Below are 19945 nucleotides of genomic sequence, written 5' to 3' on the forward strand. Positions count from 1 at the left end.
GTAATTTGCATCACCTCTTTTGTGACTGTCCAGGTACATACGTTAATTTGTCTTCTCCATTTGTGATGCATGGGAATACAGGTACCACATAGTGTTACGTGGTCCTCCCGGTGACTACCTGGTCTCGGTGACCCCCGGACCGTGAGAGGAACTCCGCCAGAAAGATTTATTATGTATGCGCTTTCGTAACGCAATCAATATGAATTCCAACCAAGAAAAAACCCCACACCAAGGATCCGGAATAATCAATGATATATTCCCCGAGCAATCAACCATCAACAATCAGCAATCAATAGTACAAAGATGTAAACTCATCTACATTAACTCTAAGATGGCCATCTTATACATTCCTCACGTGAGCCCCACTCCCGACTCCCTCCGTGGTCAATGTCTCTCACAATGTCTCCATACTCCTGTAGTTCGATCTCCGCACGTGGGCGGTTGAACGGACCCTTCCTGACGTGCTTCCACCGGGCACGTCCCGTACCGGGAACAACGGCTGCAGCGCACACCTCCTGGCCAAGCAAAGCGGGTAAAGCAATGCGGGCAAAGCAACACGCGGCTTGCCCAGCACGCGAGGCCCCAAGGTGCGACCCGTACGCGGCCTTGTAGACGGTGAGGCGAACTGTGCCGGACGCTTGTTTCCGTGCACGAACCCACAGTGACTTGACGTGTCAAAGGATAGTTACACGTCCCGGTAACTCCTCTCGCCAGACGGGCTTTTAAACGCCGATTCTCTTACGTTGCTCAATCGCGATCCCGCTCACGTCCGAGCTCGGCGAGGAAGAAGAAGAATCGTCGCTTCTCCCGGACCTCGTGTCTTTTCTTCTTCCGTTTCCGGTCTCCTTTTTCCCAGAAGGGCTCCTGACCCTTTAATCACAACAACCTTTAATCGACTACACATTGATAAGCAAAGACCTGAATAGTAATTCACATACATTCACATAAATATGTAACAATAGTGCAAAGTACCATGGTATCAAATTTAATGTGTCGATAATTTTTATGAACCTATGGAAATGCAGTTTTTTATTGAAGAAGCAATGTCTTTCTTTAATTACAACTCGGCATTTGTTGATTAATTTTAACCTTGACTGAACCACAACAGATATATCATTTCCATCAGAAGAATGGATTCGCGTGCATGATGATGGCGGAATTTTTTGAATTGGTGTAAGTTTGTAGCCAATGAGAAATGTGGACTGGAGTGGACTGGATGATCATTTTTAAATGCATGTGAAGTTCATTAAAATGTCATGTTTTTGAAATTATTTAATTTTTAATATATATTTTGTTGTGACAATTTGTGAAATTTGATTGCTTGAAGTTTTTTCACGGTGTAAATTGTACACTCCATTTTTGACGATTCTAACCCAAATGGTATTTCAAATGTCGAGGTTATTTTGGCAGATTTATAAATGAAATGCATTTCACTGATTGGAACCACCTTTATAGGCCATTTTTCCCTGCAGAGCAGGGGTTGGCCTTTTTCGGGCCCCCTTTTTGAAGCAATGTTTTATTGCCGGCCGGATGCCCTTCCTGCCGCCAACCCTGTTAGTCGCCTCTTGCGACACACAGGGAATTACCAGTGAACTGGTACTCAATTTGCCGACCTCGGAAGGATGACAGGCTGAGTCAACCCCCCTGGCGTTAATTCAGCGATCAACCGGGATTCGAACCCAGGATCCTAGGATCCCAAGCTGGCACCCTAACCGCTAAGCCAACACCAGGCTCATTTCACTAATTGCCACACGTAATTTATTTATTGTCAGTAATCACCACATGCAATCTTTTCTGTTGCAGAGTCGTTATGCTGGTATGTCATTTGAATAATTGACTGATGATGTCGTGTTTTTTAGATAACATATCTTGTGTCCTTTATTTTATTTGTTTGTTTATTTTCAATATCTATCTCTATAGATCATTATTTCCCAAGTGATGTTTGGGGTGTTTTGTGTTAAAATTTTGTAGGTGTTTCGTTGAAGAGCTATAAAGTCCTTTAATGTTGTTGTTACCTCTGACATATGCGATAAACAGATGTTATGGTTTTACCCCGTCTGTTTATTTGTTTGTCTGTGAGCAGGATATCTCAAAAAGTTGTTGACGGATTTGGATGAAATTTGGTTGGCAGGGTGACTGTTTCACAAGGACGAATCAATTATATTTTGGTGAAGAACTGAATTCAGATCCGGATACGAGTTTTTTTTTTCTTTCAATGTATAAGTAATTCTTCACCATCGAGAGATGTGGCCAAAACGATATAAAGGACAATATTTCAAAATGTTATGGATGATTTATGACAAATCGAGGTGAATGAGTTAGTTAGTAACAAGAACAAGCCGATTCGATTTTGGTGGTCTGGATCCAGGTCCAGCCTACCGGTGGGATACAAAACGTTAACTGTTCGGCCTGGTGGAGGTATGCGCTCTACCGAGTGCTGTTCAGTTTCCTGAGGGGAGTTGCTTGAGGCTCATTTATACTGCACATTAATTAGCCTCTCCAAGGTTGAACCATGTTATTCTTTACTCCCGATGTTGTACAAGCTTCTTACGCATAGCTATGGTGGTGAGTAAAAATTGTAGTCGTGTTTCTTAAAGTTCGTCATACAATGTGGAGAGTGTGTTTGGGTTAAGACAAATGTGGGAAATGGCAGATCGAGCAAATCAGACTGAAAACGTGGTCAGTGTGCATAAATTATTCAATAATACACTACCATACACGCATTTGTCGTCCAAACTGCAGCTACTTTATCATGGCATTTTGCATGGAAAGCCAAAATTGTCCAACAACTTGTGAGGAGAACAGTGTTAATTTCTGTAGTCACACCCAGTTTGTTTATTTTAATATTTGACCACTTTTTCAAAGTCTAAAAATACATTTTGTGAAGTTGTATCAGTGCTTCTCCACCCCCTCTCTTCTCCACTCCCTTTGCAGGCAGTTTCTTTTTGTAGTGACATTCACGACATTTCTTGTGAACTGTGTTGATTATGACATCCTGTTTGCCAACAAGCGTCCCACTGGCACTCCGGGAAGGCAAGACATCCCTCGCAAAGTTCGCTTGGAAGATGCCATATTTCCAGAAGTGCAGTGCAGAAGGAGGTATCATGACGTTGCTATATCATGTACCACTCTCCACACAGTTTATGATACCAAATGAACTTCATGTGTAAAATTTTATCTTCGTATAAGAGCTCTGTCTTTATGCATTCTGATTTAAAAAATAGTTGGAAATGGGTTTTGATATTTTGGGTCATGTTTGCATCTCTTGCATTCACAATGTGGTGTTGATTTACTTTTCTCTTATCGCTTGCACTGTATTATAAATTGAAATTTGCATAACAAACGTATTTGAAATTGCATTTTTTTAAACGAAATCTGTAATTCCAATGAAGTAAGATGAGCACAGATACATTGACACACATACTACGTTTCCGGTCAGCACAGTGTGTTGATTTATTTGTGCTGAGGGTTAATAACAGACCACCTTTGAATAAGCTGGGCATTGTCTTTCACCGCTGAGTACAAATAAGTCCAGCTTGCATGTGCAGTTGGACCCCGACATTTCGTGGGGGATTTGCTTCTGGAAAGTGCCGTGAATGTTGAATCCGCAAATGTGGGGGTGCATTGTTTCAATGGGAAATGGGGGGATAGGTTCCCGGCAGTTCTTGATTCATGGAAAACCCCACAAATGTTAAGGAAAATGCACAAATGTCGAGGAAAATCCCCCGAATGTCGAGGAAAATCTGTGAATGTCGGGGCATTGTTTCAACGGGGAAAAGGGGGCATAGATGCGGTGGAGTGTTTTCATTCTGTACAGTAACTCGTGGGGGATGGCGTGTTACTCAGCTCGTGGGCCATGCCACAAAGCTATGTTTACAGTGCGAATGGTGGGACAGCCACAAAGCTAAGTTTATAGTGCAGATGGTGGACAAACCGCGAAGCTCGCTTATAGTGTGGCTAAAATGTTTTTATATGGCCGTGAAAACGCGAAGCACAGGGCTACAAATGTAGAAGCAGGTTATGCTTACAGTTTGTGGAAGATATGATTTTTGAGTACGTTCAGTTGCTGTTTGCATGGCTGGTGGAAGATGTGTTTAGAACTGTTATGCTAGCGGCTCATGGAATTTTTTTTTTTTTTTCCATTCGCGAAAAACAGTGAATAAGTGAGCCGTAGGGCCTCGAATGTAGAAGCGGGTCGCAATTTTTCAATTGTGAATACGCGGAACCAGTGTGTGTTGGGACCCGTGAATGTCATGGTCTGACTCTACTGTACAGTGGATCATGTCTTGAAACATGGTCCCCAGTGCCCAGCTCAAGGAAGTCTCTCGAAACTGGTTGTCTATAATTAGAGGCGCGGGGTGAATTGTGAGGCACTCTCTTTAGGCACTCTCTTTATCGTGACACGTCTACTTTACCCTTTGCATGGTATCAGTTTTATAACACAGTATATCGATGTTTATAAGATGGCAACAAAATGTTTTTTTTGTTTATTTGTTTGTTTTTCTCAATACCTCCACCATTTAAAAACCCTGGGAAAAAAAAAACTTGACAGCATAAAGCACAATTTTCACAGAAGAGGTTCCTGCCATAATTGTACCGTGTAATGATAAATTCTTGTATTGTATAGACAACAAACTTGTATTGTTATAGGGTAAGCTTTGATTCATGCTGACCTCTTCGGTAATATTTTTTGGCAACCCTCCACTCTGATTCTGCAACTGGCCCACACAGCATTGGTATAAGTGCCCCAAAAATCATTTCTGCTGGTCTTGCACACCCTCTTTCTGCTCTCTCACCCTATAATTTGCCCTCAATCATCTCCCAACTGCTTGTACATCAGCTCACATCATTGCATTACACAAACATGGTGCAAAACACATCATCTTAGCTCTAGACCTATTAGCATGCTTCCCATCATCAGCAAGGTCATGGAATCCATAATCGCAGTTGGCATCAAATTCTTTCTTTTCTCCAACGGCCTGATTTCAGACCACCAGTTCAGATTTGGAGCAGCTCATTCTACCATGGGCATGCTGCTTCTGCTCTCTCAACAATGGAGGCTGTCAATCTCAGACATGAGATCAGGGCCACTTTCTGGACATATCTCAAGCATTTGATACAGTTTGGCATTCTGCCTTCCTCTCCAAACTTTCAGCCTTTGGCATCCAACGTCACCTCCACACGTTTAACTGATTTCCTCTTGCTCTGAACAGGATACTCTCATCTCTCCCTGTCAAGGCTGGAGTGCTCCAAGGCAGTGTCATGGGGCCAAACCTGTTCCAAGTCTTGATCAATAATCTTTCTGACTCTAGAAAATCCTCTTTATCAGCATCCTGATTACTTCACCATCTACTGTAGCATCCTCATCCTTCAAATAGGCATGCAACAGCCTTTTCCTTCTCTGCAGACCTTAATGGAGTCACGACCTGGTCAAACACTTGGAACAAATAATTCAATCTTGACAATTTTCACACTCTCACTCTGTCTCTCTGAAAGGACCATCTGGTGAACCCTTGCATCTACTTCCTTAACAAACCTCTTGAAGAAGTTGATTCACTCAATATTTTGGGCCTCACCATCATCCATTATCTTTATTGGAATATCCACATATATAAGTTGGCCGATGTCAACTATGCATCTTCCGACGTCTTTCCTTTGCATATCTGAACTTTTATCTACCTACAAGGCCTTGGGCCGTAGCTTGATGGATTACTGCTCTCCCCTTTGAGGTGGTGCCCATGCCTCACACATTGCTCAGATTTATGCCATGGAAACCAAGCCCTTCAAAATGATTGACCTCACCTGCAATGAGGCTGAGTCTCTGGGCCTATCACTTTCACTCACAGACAGGTCAGTCGTCTCTGTTTTCTTCTGCCTCCTTTCTGGTCTACCACCTCAGCTCTTTCCATGCTCTGTCCTTTTCCCCTTACCCCAGGTTTCTGTAGGACACAAGTGGTTTGTTTTCCATTAACCTACTTCTGGTGAATCTCCCAACATTCAGACTCACTGATTCGTTACTCTTTTCTCTCCCCTGTGGAACCAACTTCCTCAGTCTGTTCATTCTCATTCTTACCTTTAGGTCTTCAAGACAGCTCTTCCCCACCATCTGAGGTCAGTCCGTATCCACACCCATGATCTTATCTACCATCATTAACCCTCACCAAAGCCACACCTTTTCAAGTTTCCAGTTTATCGGGTTGCCCTCGCTCCGTCACCCTGTTCTTCATCTTATTTCATTTTAATTTTAGTTTATAGTTGTGCATCCGTTCACGACCGGAGTGGCAGGAAGGGCCATTCTTCTCTGAGGTATATAGATTACAGTAGATCTAGGGTCAGGCCTCAAGAACATCGGGATTGTGTTTAATTTAAGCATTCATTCAAGCACTCCATTCAAAACCGGTGATAAGGAACGGCTGGCTTGGCAAGCACCTAGCTAGCTGCTTGGCAACTGACCACACCCCAGGTTACTCCCTTTCAGTTTAGTGTTTACCAGTATTAGATGGTTCAAACACTTACTTTCAAAAGGTAATCATACGTGTTTGTGCTTTATAAAATCTTTACTTTTGATAAGGGTTTTCCAAGAATCGTAAGCATAAGATATTTATACACATTAACACGGTGTTTGTCCAAGGAGGAAACCCCTTGGGGAGAGGGGATATTAATAGTATTAATATTGTTTTGTAATAACATTAATATTACCTTTATAGAGTGTTATTATTACTTTTTTATTCGAAGTGGCCTTGGGAAAAACGCCATAATAAGCTATCTTAATACGGATATATATATATATCTTAACGGGGAGTTCGTCCAAGGTGCACATACAGTCACGTCAAAAAGTAAGTACACCCCATGTAAAGTTTTGACTTTTCAACATATTTCAAGATACAGCTATTTGATATTCATTTCAACAATATTGATAGATAAAGGTGATATAATATAACAAATATCATGATTACATATTGTAGTTCATTGTATAATTTAAATAAGCATAAATGCAAATTTCGCATGTGGAAAAAGTAAGTACACCCCTACATTTATCACTTCTTCAAATACCTAAAATTAGAATCAGGTGCAAATGATTAGAACATCGTTAGAGAGGATCTTGAAGGAACCTGTCTTATTTAAACCTCAGACATTCAGTTTGGTTTGCTCTTTGTTGTTGAAGTGTGCGGCGTCATCATGCCTAGATCAAAAGAGCTCTCTGAGGCCTTCAGAAAGAATGGTATAGATGCCTACGAGTCTGCGAAGGGATTTAAAAAGATCTCCAAACAATTTGAAATCATTCATTCAACTGTCCGCAAGATCATCTACAAGTGGAGAAGATTCCAAACAACTGCCAACTAGTTCAGGCCAGGCCGCCCCAGCAAGTTTAGCCCGAGAGCAGACCGCAACATGCTGAAAGAAGTCTCTAAGAACCCCAGAATGTCATCACGGGACCTACAGGTAGCTCTTGCCACTGTTGATGTCAAAGTGCATGAGTCTACCATTAGAAAGAGGCTGCACAAATTTGATCTACATGGGAGGTGTGCCATTAGGAAACCTTTGCTGTCCAGAAAGAACATCAGGGCAAGAATAAAGTTTGCCAATGAACACCTAGGCAAAGACCAGCACTTCTGGAACAATGTGCTCTGGACAGATGAGTCAAAGGTAGAGCTATTTGGCCACATTACCAGAAGACATGTATGGCGAAAACCAAAGACAGCATTTGACCACAAGAACCTGATACCAACTGTAAAGCATGGTGGTGGAAATATTATGGTTTGGGGCAGCTTTGCTGCATCAGGACCTGGGCAGCTCACCATCATAGAATCCACTATGAATTCTTCATTGTACCAGAGGGTGCTTGAGGATAATGTGAGGCCATCTGTCGGAGAGTTGAAGGTCAACCGAAGGTGGACCTTGCAACATGACAATGACCCTAAACATACCAGTAAATCCACCAAGGAATGGCTGAAAATATAGAAATGGAGGGTTCTGGAATGGCCAAGTCAAAGCCCAGATCTAAATCCCATCGAGATGATGTGGGGGGATTTGAAACGAGCTGTGCATGCAAGAAACCCCTCAAACATCGCACAGCTGAAAGAATTCTGCATGGAAGAGTGGGCAAAAATTTCTCCCAGTCAATGTCAGAGACTGGTAGACAGTTATAAGAAACGCCTACTTGAGGTTGTTTCTGCCAAAGGGGTCAATACCACCTATTAGAGCCAAGGGTGTACTTACTTTTTCCACATGCAAAATTTGTATTTATGTTTATTTAAATTATACAATGGACTACAAAATGTAAATGTTTCATGATATTTGTTATATTATATCACCTTTATCTATCAATATTGTTGAAATGAATATCAAATACCTGTATATTGAAATATGTTGAAAAAGTCAAAACTTTACATGGGGTGTACTAGTACTTACTTTTTCACGTGACTGTACCTCTCGGGGAGTGAGGGCGATGGCGCTGGGGGGAGTTAAATCGCCACAACCTTTGACATGTGACCCTCAGACACCTTGTCAAGTTTGGTTGCGATTGGATAAGTAACGAACGAATGCATACCGGTCAAAAAAAAAACAGTCAGACAGACAGACTGACACCACATTGCATATTTTATTATGATGATTTTTGCTTCTTCCCCAGTTATCCCTTCTAAGTTTGTGATTGAGAGCCTGCAGTGTAATCCAGCTTGTTTCCCTCCCCCCCGCCCCCCAATCCCCCTCCTGTGTCCTCATTGCTCTCATTGTTGCTCATGTCCTTTATTAGTCCCCTACCGGTGTACACCGAAGGGGACTATAGGTTTGCACTCCGTCTGTCCGTCCGTCACGCAAAGAACAGTTTTCCGGACTTTTTTTTCTAAACTCTTAATGCTAATGATTTCAAACTTGGTACATGGTTTCCTCATGATAAGTTACAGATCAAGTTCGAACTTCACGACGTTTCGATCATTTTTGACAAAGTTATGGCACTTTGAACTTTGGTAATTTCCCCAACAGTTTTCCGGACGACAGACTGCCGGTAGGGGACATGTATTGCAGCGCAATACTCAGAATGCTTGTTCCTCCAAGTTTGCATTCTGTCCTTTCACTCTGTTGCTTGTGTGTTGCCCACTCCCACCCCAACCCTCCACCCCCCCCCCCCCCATAGATACAAAAACATAATTTTATGCAACAAAAGTAGTATTTTTAGGCACTCACTCTAAGTCTTGCATCAAAACAAAGAACTTGACCCAACCGGCACAGATGTCTTTGAAAATGGTTGTCTGGCATAGATTTGTACTTGTCCCAGAATATGGGACAGTTTGTTTTCTGAAACGTACTATCATGTTGTTGTATAGTCCTGAACAGATCTCCCTCACAATCCCACGGCCCAGAGACAGCCAATAGATATCCCAGGAGCGACCCAGAGATTCCTCACATCAGGATGGTGTACCCCCGTCTTCATGAAGTCAGGGTCGAGAGAGATATATATATATATATATATATATATATATATATATATATATATATATATATATATATATATATATATATATATATATATATATATATATATATATATATATATATATATAAAGGGACAGACAGAGACAAGAGGGAAAGGGCCGGTCCATGGGGTCCGATCGGCACTCTGACCATGACTGCGCTGCCCTGACAAATCCGGGTAGCAGAGAAGAATGGGGAAGGTTTGGCCCCCTACTTGCATTGGGGGGAGGGGTACAACCACCACGAAGAGGCGTCCCCGATAGTTGTACTTAGTGTCATGTGTTGTGGTCGTTGGTCTTGACATTGACCAGATGTCATGGCTGTTAGTCACACTTCACGGGTGTTCACTCTTTCTCAGGTAGTTATAAAAGAAGAATATTCATGTATTTAGTAGTTGGTTGGAAATGAGACATGGTCGCTCATTCCTCGGGTTTCGTAAAACAGGATCCACTGTATGGGGGATGTTTACTCTGCTTCCCATCCAGACTTTTTAGGAATACGGAAAGTGGGAAGGGAAAGGTATATGGCATATCTGGAGCTGATTAACATAAACAGAATCGTGAAGAAAACTAACATGATGTCAAATATTTTGTCCCACTAACCCGCAGAGATTTGCTGAACTCGAGCAAATTCATTTGGCAAGTAAACATGTGAGGAAAACTAATTTAGCAACAGGTCGAAGCACGAGTGTTCGGAGTTGTATTCCATCTCATGCTTGTTTACCAAAAGGATTGGTCAGGCTGACATTGGAGTGACAGCATTGCTAAGTTTGGGTATAGTTATTCCATTGTGTATTTTGTTTTTAAACTTGACTCTTTTGTGAAGTTTATAGCAAAGATTTGAAGGATGACCAGTTTTGAATGATCACAATGTCAAGACTAGAATGGCACTCGGTAGAGCGCATACCTCCGCCTGGTGAACAGTTTATGTTTTGGATCCCACTGATAGGCCGGATCTGCATCCAAACCTGAACCAAAATCCAATCAGCTTGTTCTTGTCACCTACCCAACTCATCCACCAAGTTTTGTCGCAATCCGTCCATAACCTTTTGAGATATCCTGCTCACAAACGGGGATGAATACGTAACCTCAATTCAACTTCGGTGGCCGAGGTAAAAAAAAATTGGACCATTTTTTTTTTAACCAAAAAGGATGCTTGTTTAAGGCTAGCTGTATATAATATTATTCTGTCGTTACCTCTGCCACCGAAGGTGGACCAGGATATCTCAAAAAGTCATTGATGAGAAAATCAGATGCGGGAAAATATTTTAAATTTTTTTTCATCGATTCTTCATCATTGAGAGATGATGCCAAAAATGATATATAATATACTCAAAGGCAAAAGTTATTGTGACACACAAACAACAAACAGAATCAGTGTTAAACTTTTACTGCCGCGAATGAAATGTTATTACATGGAAAGACAAATGTTTCAAGGTATGGTAACGATCAACAGTCCATAAGAACAGTGCACCTGGCATATGCAAATGAGCCACAACACAAGAGGGGGTTCACAAGCAAGTTCACACAGTCAGTAGCGAGTGTGTCCACCTTGTGCATTGATGCAGGCCTGGCACCTTCGCCTCATTGAGGCCACTAAACGTCGATGAAAGTCCTTGGGAAGATCATTCCATATCCGAGGAAGGATTTGGTGGAGTTCCTGCAGCGTTTTTGGAGGATTCGGATGACGTCATAAACGTCGCTCCATTTCATCCCAGACGTGTTCAATGGGTGACAAATCAGGGGATCTTGCAGGCCAGGGTAACACATTAACATTGTTCTGATTAAGATACTGCTGTACAACTCGAGCAACGTGTGGTCTGGCATTATCGTGTTGAAACGTCACTCTAGGGCCGTTCTGTTGCAAAAACGGTAAAGCGGCCATTTGCAAAATCTCATCTCGGTACCTCACAGCATTCAAGTTCTCCTCAATCAGAATCATTGGCGTTCTTGCTGCAGCTGTTATCCCACCCCAGATCATAACGCCCCCACCTCCAAAACGATCCCCTTCCAGAACACATGGCCTGATGTAACGTTCACCTGTGCACCTGTAGACACGTGTCCTACCGTCAGCTCGGTGAAGCTGTGCCAAATGGTGTTTCTATGGACGTTGAATCGACGAGCAACATCACGCTGCGAGGTACCAGACTGAAGCATACCTATAGCTCTCCATCTGTCATTTTCCCCGAGGCGTGGCATGTCGAACTTATTCCAAAACGATGAATAGAGGTGTTTTTCTGACTTCTGCACTTCTTAAGACTGCATTGAGTGGAAATGATAAGCGTCTGGTTGTCTGGCCTTTTAAAGTGAACATTGCTGGCCATTTTTCTCGAATATGTCATGCTTCTTGCAAATTTCATGCAATTCGAACAACAACTGCTTGGTTGCGTTTCTTCGACCATTTTAACACACTCTTTCTCTGGTTCAAATCCAAAAATTCATTCACAAGATTACCAATGAAAAAATTCCATGTCACAATAACTTTTGCCTCTGAGTATACGATAGTTCAAAAAGTTGTCTTTCAAAAAGACGGATCATGCCAAAATTTGTTAGATGAGTTGGGTTGGTGACAAGAACAAGCCGATTAGATTTTGGTTCTGGTCTGGATGCAGATCCGGCCTATCATTGGGATACAAAACATAAACGGTTTAGTCTGGTGTAGGTATGTGCTCTACCTAGTGCCATTCTAATTGTGTATGGTATGCAATTGATCCTTTCGTTATTTGTGATATTACATCTGCTCGGTGTTTGAACCTCTTGGGTTCACCACACTCTGAGCATATATAATGTCTCTTTGCACAGTGAAAAAAGCCATCTTTGCACAGGATTGAACAAAACAGTTGGATTATCTTTCTTCTGGTGATTGCGGCAACCTTTTGGATCTACCGTCTGGTCAAAGTCATTTACAACTACTTTTGCTACCTGGAAATCCGCTCCTTCTATATAAATGCTCTGCACATTCCAATGGTGTGTTGTGAAGAAGTTTTAAATATCTCTTGAACATTATCACTTTTTGAATTTTATCAGCAAGTAATTTCTTTTCTTAAATCTCATGTTTTACTTTTCTTCCTCGTTTCCTTCCATTTTATTTTTTTTATTTGCATCTTTTCTTGTTTATTGTATCTTTGTCCGGCTTATCCCTCATGCAGTCAGAGCTACCAAACTACTCCTGGCAGGAGGTGCAGGAGAGGATATTGGCCGTGCAGAAGGACCAGCAGATGTGCATCCATAAACGAGAGCTCACAGAGCTGGACCTGCACCACCGCATCCTTAGATTCAAAAACTACCTCGTGGCCATGGTCAACAAATCCTTGTTGCCTCTCTCGCTGCCCGTGCCATTCATGGGCTCCATCATATTCCTCACACAGGGGCTCAAGTACAACCTGGAATTGCTGCTTTTCTGGGGCCCAGATGCACCATTTCAGAGTGCCTGGAGTCTGCGCCCTGAGTATAAGCGCTCGATCAGTCGGCTCGAGTTAGCCGAGCGGCTTTCACGCAATATCCTATGGGTGGGCTTGGCCAACCTGGCCCTCTGTCCTCTTGTGCTAGTTTGGCAGGTGTGTTGGCATTGGATTACCTTCACACTTTGTTCACCTTAGTTGAGGCTTTTCCCTGAAATTTTTAAATTTTAATTTAGATGCACTGTTTAGAGGGCATTAATATTATATTTGTTCAAAGAATGCGTATCTTTAATAGGATCAAGTAAAGGAATCCTGTTTGAACTCCATGGGGATGCTACATGCTTTTGCTTCCTTGTATTTCCAGGTCCTGCATGCTTTTTTTCGCTATGCTGAGGTGCTGAAGAGGGAGCCGGGGAGCCTGGGGGCCCGCCGCTGGTCCTTGTATGGGCAGCTATACTTGCGTCATCTCAACGAGCTAGATAATGAACTGAGGGCACGACTTAGTCGTGGCTACAAGCATGCTACGCGGTATGTACTTGAGACAGTATGTCATATCTTAATGTACCTGTTGTTTCTGCAAAAATGTATTGCTTCCTAAGATCTTTGTGTAGTCTTTGGCAGCATCCAGGGGGTGAAAATAGGCCTGGACCATCGGACTTTCCAGAGCTACTAAGAACTTGGGTTTCACATGAAATATTTAATTCATACTCCGGTTCACTATGTTAACAAATATAATTTCGTTCAAAATTTTTGGAGATTAGCAAAACTATACATGTTTGGAATATTCAGAGCATGAGGAATCCAAAAATTAATGTTGCCATTTGCGTAGACACCTTTGCGAAAATGACACTCAGGACAGTGATGAAGATAGTCAGGTTCACTATGTTAACAAATATAATTTCGTTCAAAATTTGGGGAGATTAGCAAACCTGTACATTTTTGGAATCAGAGCATGGAGAATCCGAAAATCAATGTTGGCATTTGCACAGACACCTGCATGGCCGCCATTTTGGATTTTCAAAACGGCCGCCATAAAATTCATATTTTGCGCTATCTCGGCTTCTAGTCAACCTAGAAACTTAATTAAACATGCTAATCCTATGTTTTCTGGGTCAAGGAATCCAATAAAGGCCTCAAAATAGTGCTCAGGGTTATAGAAAAGCAACAAACAAGAGTAATTGACAACCATTGTCTTTATATTTGTGATATAACTGCATTACATAATACATGATATTGCAAGTCCTTTGAAGTTATAGGTATGGGTTTATAAAGCAAGAAAGCAGTCTTGTTCGTATCAGATTGAACTATAAGTCCTATACACAGGATCTACTAGGTCTATACCGTTCAGTAATATGCTTTTACAGATCTTCATCACTATCCTGAGTGTCATTTTAGCAAAGGTGTCTACGCAAATGGCAAAATTAATTTTTGGATTCCTCTTGCTCTGAATATTCCAAAAATGTATAGTTTTGTTAATCTCCAAAAATTTTGAACGAAAAAACATAGTGAACCTGACTATAATGGAAAGTATGATTTGATGGTGTGGTCGGGAAGTTTTAACATGTGGTGAAGAACCATTGTACTAAAACCTTATCACACCACCATAAAATCTTTACCATAGGAATACATATAAGAAAGATCAGCCAATTTGACCAGGACACCTTAGCCGGCTGTATTCAGAAAACCATTTTCTACAGGCATTTGCAATCTCTCAAGCAAGTTGGTGAAAGGATACAAGGACATCAAATCTCAATTTGTATGATGTTTACTTATTGTTGAAAACAATGTTGTACAGACGGTCCTCGATTTACATAAGAGTTCCGTTCCAGGGACCCTTAAATCGATTTTTTTCGAAAGTCGAATTTCATTGAGTAAAACCTGAAAAAACCCAAACGTATTAGATGACAAGTAGAGCTACATTCAAAGTACACCACCCCCATGCCGAATATAGAAATAACATATCCTCCAGCGCAAAACACTGCCGGGGCGACTTCAGTGCCCCGCGATGCCGCCATGCAGAACATAGAGACGGAATTGGGAGGGAGCGGTGTACAATAATTGCTTGATTAATTGTGTAATTAAAATCCATAAACGATAATCGTAAAATAATTTCTTATTCAGTAAAGCCGTAAGTAAAGTAACTTAAAGATGTACAGAGTTGATGAATCTCGAATTATTATTTTCATGTAAAGTCGAGTTTATGTATGTCGAGGCATGCATAACCTGAGGCCTACCTGTATACTGAAATGTTTAATGAAACAAAGAATCCCAATAAGTTATGTGAAATCATTTTTGAACAGTGTTTATTGATTATTCAAAGTCATTTAACTATATAGCGATGGTGTTGGGCTAGCGGCTAGGGTGTCAGCTTAGGATCCTAGGATCCTGGGTTCGAATCCCGGTCGATCGCTGAATTAACGCCAGGGGGGTTGACTCAGCCTGTCATCCTTCCGAGGTCGGCTAATTGAGGACCAGTTCACTGGTAATTCCCTGTTTGTCGTTAAAGGCGGCAAAAAGGGTTGGCGTCAGGAAGGGCATCCGGCCGTAAAACATTGCTTCAAAAATGGGACCGAAAAACAACAACAACCACGGTTCCCGAAAAAGGCCGACCCCCGCTTGCGGGGAAAAATGGCCTCTAAAGGTGGTTTTTATTTTATTTTATTTAACTATATAGCGATACCAGAGCGCCATTGCAAGAAACATAAGGATGCCAGACAAAAATGAGGGAAACATTTTAATATGTCGGAGAAAAGAATGATCAGAAACAAATATAGGGTGACCAGAAGAAAGATTGAGATTAAATTGTAACAAGAAAAGGAATTGAGGGAGGCGAGTGGGAGAGTGCATGAAAGCTCAGGCACAGTTTATTGACAAGTTTGGCCACTGCCCAACTATGAGGTTTGTTTACTAGAAGTGGCAGGTTGTTTGGCGAGCGAACAAAATTTCCCTTCCCCAAAGGATTTCTTTTCCTTTGGCACAAAGCTTGAGAAAGGCCTACCATATGTAAATTATATGTGTTGTGCATGAGCTTATAACAGGTGCCGTGTTTTCCAAACCGCTGTGGCATGGTCACATGGATGCAGAAAATGGTATTGAAAGGATGGAATACCATTGCCACTGTTTTCAAATCGTGGGTTCATGGTAACAATTTCCTAATTATCTGTGAAGTTTTGTTAAAAGATGATCACAATATGATTGAACAATATGATATTTTCAAAATGTAGGAAACATTGCAGGAGTTTGATTATTGTTTATTCTGTGTGTGTGTGTGTCTGTATGCATGTCTGTGCCATAACTTCTTTTCTTTTTTTACCATTTTAGCTTTTGTCATCAAATTTTCAACAAGACTTTATTATGAGAATATGGAGAAGTCAAATTAAGAATTTGGCCAAAAGTTTGAAAAGGTCAAAGGTCAGCGTCACATAAAATCGTGAATTTTCATTCCATTGTCCTGAAATTTTAAGAATTTGCGTATTGAGTAACTTAATTGGTTCACCAATCAAAAGCTAGAAGCCTTTTGTTTTTTTTTGTTAGATCAAAAGGTCAAAGGTCATGGTTGCTTAAAATATCAAAATGTTAGTGGCCCAATATGACCCAAATAATCGAGTGGAAACTGTATTCTGTCAAGAATGTTAAATGTCAAGGTCACAAAATCTTAAATTTCCATCTGATTGGAAATTACGATTTATGTCACAAGTTACGATACCTTTGGCCTGTGAACAGTGTAATCTATTCTGCACGTTTAGATAATTTTTCTACAAATATTAAATGGTGCTAAAGGAAATCTCTGGACGTTAGTGCCTTGTCTCCACTAGTACAATATCATCATGCTGAGAGATGCAGCACGTATTGGTGTGCACCAGAACTGAAACTGAGTTAAACATGTCAGCGCACCATCCGGTGGTCGATCGTGCTTGCAACTACACATGAATGACATAAAACATAACACTGTGACTATGACTTGAGAATTTGTCATCTATTTGAGAGAAATCAGTCGTTTTTCGTTTGTGGTGCTGAAAATATGACTATGACATTTGCCTCCTTGTTTGCTTGGTAGTGGGAACACTTTGCTTCCATGTGTACTTCATTTTTATCACAGAACGAATAATATTGAGGGTTGTTTTGTGGATATAAGGGCTGACAGGATGGCCTAGAGGGGTACGCACACTCACCTCTATGCTGTCTAGCCTGGGTTTGATTCCCGACCTAGCTATAAACTGTCATCCCGGTGATTCACAGGCAAAGTTTGTGTGCCATCCCGGGGATGCGCGTTAAGCGGGCATCCCGTCTGCCAGCCTTTGTTGGTGGATGTGAAAGATCCCATGTTGTCTTTCGCGAAGAGTAGGCGAGCTATTGCCTGCAACATAAACAAATTCCAAATTCCTGTCCTATCCAGCAGAGGGCACTGCATCAGCGGCACAACCAATTATGCTATTCCGCAGCCTTGTGCAGCATATGAATGAAGAAGAAGTGGATACGAGGCATCGGAAACCAAATGTTATTAATCAGATTGTCTTTGATTCCAATGCTCAATCAATTTTCACAGTGCCAATTGTAATATTTGTGATTATGTAATATTGAAATGCTTTGTAGAAATTACCTTTTTATGGCTGTTCTCTTACCAAGCTTGGTTGCTGATGCTTTGTTGCCTCTGTGCTGCCATGTATTGATTTTATTAGTCCACTGCAACCACTGACAATATTCAATTGCATTCAGTAAATGGAGGAAAAATAGCACAGCTTCAGTAGGTGTGAGGAATGTTTGAATGCTCTTGAGCGTTGCATTTTGTCAATATTTTCAAAACAGATATTTCAAATAATTGTTGTTCAAATAATGATTCCTGTGTTGTTCAAAATGATTTTATTTTAATTTTTTTTTTTAACTTTGCAGATATATGGACTCATTCAGCTCCCCAGCACTGTCTGTTATAGCCAAGAATGTGACATTCTTTGCTGGATCACTGTTGGCTGTTCTTCTCGTGCTAACCGTCTATGATGAGGATGTTCTTTCTGTGGAGCATGTGCTCACTGCCATCACAGCTCTTGGACTGCTTATCACTGTATGCCGGTAAGCACATCACATTTTTGTTGTGTGTGTGTGCGCATGTGAGTGAGTGAGTGACAACACTATATTAAAAAAAAATCATCCCTGTAGCTACTTTAATCATTAGGTTCATCATTCAAAAATTATATTGATGAACAGCTGGGCTTCTACATCTTTATGAAACTCAAACCAAGTTCTTTCCAAGGTTTAAGGTTCACTAAGGTGCTTGTACATGCATTACATAACGACACCGAAAGTCTAGCAGCGGTGTAGCCGGGCTTGTTTTGTACTTGAGTTGAAGAGGATAGTAACACCTGGGTGGAGATACCAGTTAGCAAATAATGTAAGTATTCATTTTTTTTGAAGTACTCGAAGTCTCTAAGCTGTCTCTCACCATGGAAGTGAAGAGATTGCATAGAGACACCATATGGTTTATTCTATATGTTGGTCAGTTAGTTAACACTATCAAAGTGACGTCAGCACCACCCCGACACACACCACTGTGTGTGTTACGGAATGAGGTGTTTTACGGCGGCCGGAGTGCAAATCCTGCCACCAACCCCCTTGAGAGAGGACCCAGTGAGTTGGTACTCATTTTGCCGACCTCGGAAGGACGACAGGCTGAGTCAACATCTGGTGTTAATTCAACAGGTGACTGGGATTCGAACTCAGGACCCTAGGATCCCAAGCCCTCCACCCTAACCGTTAAGCCAACACCAGGCTTAGGATGGTTGGAGGCAATCATAAGAAATGCTTCAATGTTTGAAGAGCCCTTGATCAAAGTTTTTATTATATATGATCTGGGGGGCATGCACCCCCCTGCCCCACCCCCATCATATATCATCACCCTGTTGTCATAATTTCAGTTCCCCCAATCATAAAATGTGAGAATTTGCCCCAACCAGTTATATATAAAGGTTATTGAAAGAAACACAAATGGCAAAGCCAGATAGCATTACACTCTACCTTTCAGAAGCGTAATTGTTGCCTAAAAAACTCACCCAATATATGGGATAAATATGTGAGGGACATACATACATACGGAGAGACGAATGCTGTAAACACAGGAACCAAACATCTACGCCATTAAAAAAAATCGTTTGTTTAATCATGGATTTCCAGTTCTAAAAGCCTCTTTGCAAGTTTGAAGAAGAGGAAGAAGCGCTAATATATGGTTTATTCAAACAGAAGTTTGAACGGGAACATTTATTGTTCTACAACAGAAGGAACCATTTAGAAGGACACGGAACGAGCATACAAAATTATATTTACAGTTGTGATATTTTGCGAAGCAATAGGAAAATATATAAAACTACACAGAATGAGCCACAAACAACAACAACCACAGCCACAATAACAATCGAGTGTCATAAAGGATCCTTATTTTCACGTGATTTACTTCATGCGTTTCACCTGTTTGTTTGTATTTCACACTGAATGAAAAACCTAAAGGTAGAGCATGCAGATTGTGATACATGGCAGGTTCAACGATATGTCCGGCATGAACAGCAAAGGAATCAAAATGGCGGTGTGTGGAGTCAGCCATCGTACCGCCGTAATGACATCACATCACTCCTGTCTTGTGACCAGATCCTCAGCTCTGATTGATGTACGTTTGAGGGGGACATACATATATACATACGGACAGACATACACTGTTCTAGACGGCTTTGCCCTATGGGCTATGCCGTAAAAGTGTGATGATGAGATGGTAAGAAGCAAAGGTGATGGTTGAGAGTTAACAGGTGTGACAGGAGGGAAGGAAGTGGAATATATCAGGAGATGAGAGTGAAACAGCTATAGATTTCTCTGAAAATATGGCGTTTCTAAGAGCATCCAGTAGTTAACAGGAAACTCACTGTGTAACTGGTGGCTATCATTGTCGTGCAGCCAATGAATTGTCAGAACATTCTTTCAACTTGCTTTTGGACATCCTTGGCAAGTTGGGTGGATTAACATAATTGTGACACGATATTAAGAGTGTTCCAATAGCTTGGCTGACGCTGCTTTTCCAGGACCAGGATCCAT

The 19945-nt window shown here is 41.4% G+C and overlaps 1 protein-coding gene across 9 annotated transcripts in view; it reads left to right on the forward strand.

The window, feature by feature from the left end:
• Nucleotides 1–19945, forward strand: part of LOC137431603 (autophagy-related protein 9A) — a 102698-nt gene that overhangs the window by 9431 nt on the left and 73322 nt on the right. For all 9 annotated transcript variants that reach the window (XM_068123117.2, XM_078782090.1, XM_068123120.2 and 6 more), the window contains 6 exons: nt 1109–1173; nt 2935–3099; nt 12299–12440; nt 12623–13030; nt 13239–13402; nt 17765–17941. In XM_068123117.2, coding sequence (XP_067979218.2) covers nt 1109–1173; nt 2935–3099; nt 12299–12440; nt 12623–13030; nt 13239–13402; nt 17765–17941 — 1121 coding nt within the window. The remainder of the gene's footprint in view (nt 1–1108; nt 1174–2934; nt 3100–12298; nt 12441–12622; nt 13031–13238; nt 13403–17764; nt 17942–19945) is intronic.

Source organism: Myxine glutinosa, chromosome 7, assembly GCF_964187855.1.
Source record: "Myxine glutinosa chromosome 7, kmMyxGlut1.1, whole genome shotgun sequence".
Lineage (NCBI taxonomy): Eukaryota > Metazoa > Chordata > Myxini > Myxiniformes > Myxinidae > Myxine > Myxine glutinosa.